Source organism: Ipomoea triloba, chromosome 5 (assembly GCF_003576645.1).
Source record: "Ipomoea triloba cultivar NCNSP0323 chromosome 5, ASM357664v1".
NCBI lineage: Eukaryota > Viridiplantae > Streptophyta > Magnoliopsida > Solanales > Convolvulaceae > Ipomoea > Ipomoea triloba.
This window is the reverse complement of record NC_044920.1, coordinates 10233852-10242277: the sequence shown is the minus strand read 5'-3', so window position 1 is coordinate 10242277 and position 8426 is coordinate 10233852. Positions and strand designations below refer to the sequence as shown.

General features: G+C 49.7%; 1 protein-coding gene across 1 annotated transcript; it reads right to left on the bottom strand.

The window, feature by feature from the left end:
• Positions 1 to 7044: 7044 nt before the first annotated feature.
• LOC116020211 lies at positions 7045 to 7986 on the bottom strand. Its single transcript, XM_031260691.1, has one exon. It carries the CDS (start codon positions 7984 to 7986, stop codon positions 7045 to 7047), a length of 942 nt encoding a protein of 313 aa, XP_031116551.1.
• Between the last annotated feature and the right edge of the window lie 440 nt (positions 7987 to 8426).

Here is an 8426-nt window from a genome sequence, read left to right as displayed (position 1 = left end):
TCTTGCATGTTCTTTACATGTGCAGCATGTCTTCAAATGATAGCCAAAACAACTCCGCTCGGGACTACGACGATCAATATGATGATGAGGTGATTAGTGAGTCTGGTGGGTCATCACCCGGTCATTCCGATGACGTGGAAGTTGTCGACGCTCGGCCGGTCGGAGGGAGACCGGCCAAGGCCTGTCCGAAGAAAAAGGAAAAGGTGCACAAGGGGGGGGGGGAAGGTAGCTCATCTAAGCCAAAGGGAAAATCCACCAGCAAGCCAAAAACAACGGGTGGTAATGACGTTGAGTTGGGCGCTGATGACACCCCGACCGAAATAACTGTTAGAGAGGAGGAGCAGGTCGGAAAGCTTATTGGAACAGGGGTTAACTACAAAGTGGACAGGAGTTTTCCCAGCATTGTTTATTGCCACAGCAAGAATTGGATATGTGTTCACTTTGACTCATTGAAGGCCCGTCTACGATTCCCGCTTGACCCTTTCTTGGTTGACTTTGCGAAGTACTATAATATAGTCCCGGGCCGGATAGCGCCATTTAGCCATCGAATACTCACATGCTTCCCCCAGATCTGCAAGTGCCATCAGGTTCCTTGTATAATTGATCTATTCAATTTTCTCCATGTGGTGAAGGCCATGGGAAAAAGTTATAGCGGTTGTTTCGTCATGATCCAGTGTCGCGGACCGGTTGGAAAAATTGTCGACCTGCCTGATAATAATCGCGGGTGGAAGGGAAAATATCTTCTGGTTCTCTTGAGTGATGATCCGCCTTTTAAGAACAAGTGGTACACTCAGTTGCGTAAGTGTACACCACCATCTGAGACTCCTGAGATCCGTGCTGCTGTCGAAAAGATTTCAACTGAATCCTATTTTGGGGGGCAATACCATTCTCCAAAGGCCTTTGCAGATGCGCAACTTCCTCCTCCGATCTACGGGTCCTCTAGTCAAACTATTGCGGGCAGTGGGTCGGTCGATCAGCCGGTTGATCGAAATATCTTGATTCGTCTTCTTGTAATTTCTAACTCTTTTGCTTGTTGTGCAGGTCCACAAATAATGGATTTTGACGACAACTTGGATAAGCTAGCAGGCTTAGGTGGAAAGACTTCATCTAGGGGTCAAACCTCAAGAAGTCTGAAGGTTGTTATCAAGAGGAAATCCACAACGTCCTCCACAGACCGACACACAACTGACCAACCACCTCTCTGATCTCACCCATCAGGTTCCTTTGTTGCCCCCGACCAGACTAAGTCGACTAGGAAGCGCCCTATGGAGGTGGCGGAGGCCGACCCGCCTACTGATGTTCATGCTGCTGGCACCAAGAGGGCCCGACTGACTGGGGAGAAGCCCGGACTCGCTGATGCACTTGCCCACAACGCTTTTAGTTTACCAGAGATGTTTAATATGCTTTTCCAGATGAGTCCTCCACCCGCGGATTTTGTCAATGAGAAGACCGACTATGTGGCGGGGCAGGTTGCCCATCACATATCCCAGGTACTTGCTCCGTTTATTAACTGCCACTCGCTCCTTCCATCTCTCTTTGTTTTTAGTTAATCGGTTTTCACCATATCTATATGCGCCCATGTCAGGCTGCCAGCGGGGCTGCCGAGTTGTTTGTCCGGGCGACAGTCAATGTTTCATATCGTGATCAAGAAATAAGGGAACTCAAGGAGAAAGTGAGGCACCTAGAGGCTCATATCGACTCTTTGAATCCATACCCCGGCTCTGATCAATTATTTCGGGACGCCGCCAAGCTCTACCCATCCCAACCGGCTAATCTGCCTGCACTGGTCAAGTCTTTTTGCTCATTTGAAGATGCTGTTGCCCCTCTACCCCAAACACTACATCAGGATCCCGTAGGTCTGCAAGCACTACGTCGGGTGACCGCCTGGGGTTTCCATCGAGGGAAATATGTTATGCAGGAGTTTATTCACCAGGCACTCGCAGATGGTCTTGAGGACTAGGAGTAGGTCCGTGCATTGCTACCTGAGCAGATTCCTCCGCCTGGTCCATATAGGTCCGACCGACCCGCATACTGCTGACTCCCGAAGTCATACCCCTTAACATTCTGATGCACACTCCTTAGCTTGTTTTCCTTCCAGACATTAACTACTAGTGCCTGGGAGACCGACCCCGTTATTTCTTTATTTCCTTGCTTCATGTAGTCTTCCTTTAACTTTTAATCTTTATGTTTTTTATACGACTGACTGGGTGTCCTCCACTCCGGTCGTATTGATACCTGCCCTACAAACATACAGCAAATGGATTGCAAAAAGATGACTGTTTTAAGTGTGATAGTTATCCGCAAGCCGTGTGGAGTACCCAACGGGTAAGTCTTCCACTTGCCCACTAAAGACGAGTGTCCAGTGGATATGACTGACTTGGTCGATCGGGCAAGACCATACCGGTCGGCCTGCCAAAATTTCAATTGGAAAAAATCTTAAGTGATAATTCCCAAAATCAGTAAGTGGTCTCAACCACAACGCCGAATGAGCAGGATTGTTTAAGTAGAGCTAAGATAACTCAATTGAAAAATTCCTCAAACGAACAGGTCGAAAAAACAATAGGTGACCTTAGTCACAACTCGACCGGTCAAAATCGTGCAGGCAGGGCCGGGATAACACCACCGGCAAAACCTCAAACGAAAAGCCAGGAACCATTCAAGTGAACTTAGTCACAACTCGACCGGTCAAAATCGTGCAGGGAGGGTCAGGATAACTCACTGGGCAGAACCTTAAACGAAAGAGTTGGGAAACAATCAAGTGAACTTAGTTAAAACTCGACCGGTCAAAATCGTGCAGGTAGGGCCAGGATAACTCACCGGGCAGAACCTTAAACGAAAGAGCCGGGAAAAACGCTTGCTCCTACTTCGGTCGATCGACCCTTTTTTTTTTTTGGAGCGACGTAAAGCAAACCCGACCGGGGTCGGTGAATATTACAATTATATTAGCAGGAAAATTTTCATTTAACTATCCGAGTACAAGTATCATGCTATTCACCCTACTACTTGTAGAATTGTATGAGATGTTCGGAGTTCCACACTCGGTCAATCAGTCGACCGGAGAGGGTCTCTAATTTGTAGGTGCTAGGTTGGACTACTGCTGCGACTTTGTAGGGCCCTTCCCATTTCTTAGCAAATTTTCCTTGTTTCGTTGGTTTACTAGCTTCTCTCCGTCGGAGCACCAAGTCGCCGACATGAAAGTAACATGGTTTCACCCGTCCGTCATGGTAAGTTTTGGCGGCCTTCTAGTACTCAATCATTCTTCGTGCCGCTATGTCCCTTTTCTCATTGATGAAGTTGAGCTCTGCACCTTGCAATTTGTCGTTTTCCTCCGGTTGGTAATTCCTTTCCCGAGCGGTAGGAAACCACGCTTCAATCGGCACCCTTGCTTCGAATCCGTAAGCCAGAGAGAAAGGTGTATCGTTGGTCGCCCGTCGCGGAGTGGTTCGGTAGGTCCAAAGAACATATGGGAGCTCTTCTACCCAGCTTCGACCTGCACTTTGTAATTTCTTCTTCAGTCTGTCGAAGATCCTTCGGTTGGTGTTCTCCACTTGTCCGTTAGCTTGTGGATACGCTACGGTCGCTCGGGTGTGCCTGATGCCTAGTTTGGCCATGAAGCTTTTGAACGGATGACTATCAAACTGCGTCCCGTTGTCAGTGATTAGGTAGACCGGAATCCCAAACCGAGTAATTACCTTTTCCCAGAGAAACTTTTGGCACTGTTGCGAAGTGATGGTTGCCAGTGCTTTTGCTTCTACCCACTTCGTGAAATAGTCGATGGCTACGATCACATATTTCTTCCGACCGATTGCCATCGGGAATGCTCCGATCAGGTCGACTCCCCATCTTGCAAAGGGTATTACCTCGCTGATCGGTTGGTAATATGTGGCCGGTCATCCGGGGAACTTGTGAAATTCTTGACAAGTAGCGCATCGCCGAACGTAGTGTTCACAATCCAAGTTGATTGAGGGCCAATAGTATCCTAGCAGGATGATTTTTTGTGCCAGCGTCCTTGGTCCTTGGTGGGCCGAACAGATGCCTTCATGAACTTCTTCAATCACAATCTTGTCCTCATCGTTGGTCAGATACCTCAAGAGCTGTCAGCCATACGACCGCTTGTAGAGTTTCTCGTCGATCAATTGGAAGCGTGGTGCTCTCAGTCTGACCTTCTTCGCCCTAGTGGTGTCATCCGGTAGGGTGGCGTTGGCCATGTAATTTTTCAAATCGTACATCCAATCCGGCTCGCTTATCTCGACCGGTCGGACCTCAATAACATCAATGCTCGACGACCCGATCTCTTCAATCCGTGTGATCTTAGACACGTACTCATGAGCCTCTTGTGTCAATTTGGACAACATGTCGGCATCCGTGTTCTCCATTCTAGGCACTTGGATCAACTCATATTTATCGAACTATTGTAACAACTCCAGGGCAACGTCCTTGTATTGTTTCATGCGTTCTTCCTTCGCTTCGATCGTTCCGGATAGTTGGCCGATTACCAACCGGGAATCCGACCGCAACCTCAGCCGGTCGGCCTTCATCTGCTTGGCCAACCGTACTCCGCCTAAGAGTGCTTCGTACTCTGCTTCGTTATTGGTGGGCCGGAATTTAAAGATTAAAGCTTGATAAATTTTGAAACCTTTAGGAGATGTGAGTACGATTCCTCCTCCGCATCCTTTCTTGCTGGACGACCCGTCAGTAGAAGCTTCCCACCATGGTTCCTCCAAGGCGGTCGGCCGGTCGGGCTCCGGGTCCCGCGCGGTACACTCCACAATGAAGTCCACCAACGCTTGAGCTTTGATGGCAGGGCACGGCTTATACTCAATCGCAAACTAGGTAAGCATCATGGCCCATTTGATCAGCCGCCCCGACGACGTTGGATTTCTGAGAATCGTTCCAAGTGGTTGGTCGGTCAAAACTACCACTGGGTGAGCTTCAAAGTAGGCTGCAAGTTTCCTAGCGTTCACCCAGAGTGCAAATGCGGTCTTCTCAAACTTGGTGTATCGCAACTCTGGTCCTTGGAGAGCCTTACTGACATAGTAGATCGGCTTCTGGACTCCCTTGGTTTCCTCCCGTACGAGCATTGAACTGACCGCCCAGTCAGACACTGCCAAGTAGATGGAAAGTGTCTCATCTTTCTCCGGCTTGGACAAAACGGGTGACGAACTCAAGTAGGCTTTCAGGTCGTCGAACGCCGATTGACATGCTGGTGTCTATTCGAACCCATTAGACTTCTTCAGTATTTTAAAGAAAGGTAGAGATTTCTCAGCTGATTTAGACAGGAAACGACTGAGTGCTGCTAGTCGACCGGTCAGTCGTTGAACGTCATTGACCGACCGGGGGAGTTGCATCTCCATGATCGCTCTGACTTTCTCAGGGTTTGGCTCGATCCCCTGCCCTGTCATCATAAACCCTAAGAATTTTCCCGTTTGGACAGCAAAAGCACACTTGGGTTCAAATGGAGGTTGAAAGTTTCCATCACCAGGAATGCCTCGCCAGGTCGGTAGGATGAGTTTCTTTCGATCGGCTCTTGACGAGCATGTCGTCCACATACACCTCTATGGTCGACCCGAGCAATCCTTTGAATAACTTGTTCACCATCCTCTGATAGGTGGCTCCGGAGTTTCGTAGACCGAACGCCATCACCACGTAACAAAATACTCCATCTGGGGTTATGAAAGCAGTCTTCTCTTCATCTTCTTTGCTCATAAAAATTTGATGGTAGCCTTTGAAGGCGTCCATAAAACTTAGCAGCTCACACCCGGCCGTCTCATCAACCATCTGGTCGGGATTTGGTAAGGGGTATGGATCCTTCGGGCATGCCTTGTTTAAGTCAGTGTAGTCTACGCACATTCTCCATGTAGGTGGTTTAGGTTCCAAGACTACGTTGGCCAACCACTCCGGGTTGAGGACCTCTCGGATGTGCCCGACTGCCAAGAGGGTGGCGGTTTCCTTCTTCACGAACTCTCTCCTTTCACTTGACAAGTGTCTCTTCTTCTGCTTGATAGGTTTGAAACCCGATTGGATGGATAATCGGTGACATATGACCGACCGGTCGACACCAGGCATGTCCTCCGGTCCCTAAGCGAAGATATTTTTGAACTTTTGTAAAACTTTGATAATGTCCTCCCGTAGGCCGTCCGGGAGGTTCTGACCAATCTTGACCACCCGCTCCGGCCGGCTAGGGTCAAGCATGATCTCCTCCACTTCCAAAGCTGGTTGCGGCTTCTCTTTGACTTCTCCTTGGTCGACTTGTTGAGAGATGGTGTGAATCCTTGCATCCTCGCGATCAGACTGCTTCACTACCTGCACGTAGCACTGCCGGGCCGCTCGCTGGTCTCCTCGAACCACTCCGATACCATTGGGTGTGTGAAATTTCATGCACAAGTGATTCATTGATATGACAGCGGCTGCTTGGGAGATGCGGGGTCGACCAAGTATTGCATTATGAATACATTTCAACTTGACCACCACGAACTCCATGGTAGTCATCAAGACATTTTGCTGGGTGCCTAACTCCACATTCAAACTGATCACTCCTACTGCCTCTATGGAGTCGCCTGTGAAACCAAACAGCGGGGTCCGTATGGGGGTCAACTGGTCGGTCGACAGACCCAGTTGGGTGAAGTCGTCGAAGTATAAAATGTTTACTGAACTCCCCGTGTCAACTAGTATTCTCTGGACGTCTGTCCCATTGATGTCCATTGTGATGACGAGCGAGTCGCTATGGGCTTCCCCGTGGATAGGAAGATCTTCGTCAGTGAAGAATATCGCCTCTACACGTTTCTTTTTCTCCCGGGGTTCCGAGTGGACCGACCCGACGTACAAATTTCTCGCCCATTGCTTTCTTTGGCGAGAAGAGTCTCCTCCTTCTGGTCCTACATAGATAACATGAATAACTGGCTTCTTTCCGGCCGCCTTGTCGTCGCTTGGCCCGTGCGGACTTGGTGCCTTCGATTGTTCCTTAGGGTTCCTCTTCTAGACGTTCTTTTTGAACTTTCCTTTGTCCCGTTCGTCTCTCTTTACGAACTGCTCTAATTCTCCATTTTAAATGAGTTGCTCAATAACCAGACGTAGGGCGATGCACTCCGCTGTCTCATGACCCTTCGTTTTGTGAAAAGCACAGTATTTGTTCTTGTCTGGTCCTTCGGGTACCGGGTCGGGTGGATGGACCAGGTTGCATTGCTCGGCATATTGCAAGACTTCCACTAGGGGTTTGGTTAACGGAGTGAATCGCGGTCCATCCTCCGGTCGGCCACGTTGCTTAAAACGCTCTCGATCTCTCCTCGGGTCGTGACCTCTATCCCGACCAACCGGTTGTTCTTCTCGTCTCTTAGCCATGTTAGCCTCTGTAGCGTCTGCATGGTGCCTGGCCCGGGTAATCGCCTCTTCGTAAGTTTTGGGGGGATGGACGACGAGGTCGTAGTAGAGCGGCCCAGAACAGAGCGACGTGAGGAGAGCGTGGATTGCTGCTTGGTCTTCCATTGGTTCTACCTGGTTGATCTCACGATCCCATTTGTGCAAAAAAGCGGACAAGGTTTCCCCCGGGTCATGCTTGACTCCATTCAGATATGTGTAGGGCTTCTTTTTCGATCTGCTGACTGCGAACCGCCTCGCGAACTTGTCAGCTAGCTGGCTGAAGTTTCCAATCGACCGAGGTTCCAACTTCCTAAACCACTCGGCTGCTTTGCCTGCCAAAGTGGCAAAGAAAGCTCTGCATATGACTGCATCAGTTACTCCCAACATCAACATGTTGCCATAGTACATGTCGATGTGTTCTTGAGGGTCCGACCGACCGATGTAGGTCCGCATCATCGGGATCCTGAGATCTTGTGGGTAATGCAAGCTCATGACATCGTCAGTGAAGGGTGTGGTGATCAGTGGACTAGGCGGCTCTTTATCTGCACCGTTCTTTTCACGAAGCTCACGTTGTAAGCAGTCGATTCTCTCTTGCATCCTAGCCAACTGACGACGAGGACTATCCTCCATACTTGGACGTCGCTCTCTCCTGTCCGGTCGGTCACCAACCCGACCAGCCAGTCGGCCTGTCCTGTCTTCCCCTCTAGATCGCGACGCGCTCCCAGTACTGCTTTTCTCCGTTTCTGTAGTCCTTCGTGGTCTTTGCCTCGATCGGTCATGGTCATCTTGAGCCCCTAATAGAGACCTAGCACTCTTCCGAATGCGATCGAAGGCACTCCTACATTGAGCAACATCAGGTTGACTATGATCTTGATGTTCTTCTTGGTCGGGTCTTCGCGATCAATCCGCTGACTGAATCTCTTATGGATCACGGTCTCGGGGTGGCAGATGCGACTGCCTTTGGGAAGGTTGAGCTACCGGTTGCTACTATCCTACAACAGGAATTTGAGGGGTCACCATTACTTGAGGAGTTGGCGTCATGACATAGTACCCGGGAGTCCCAGGCCACG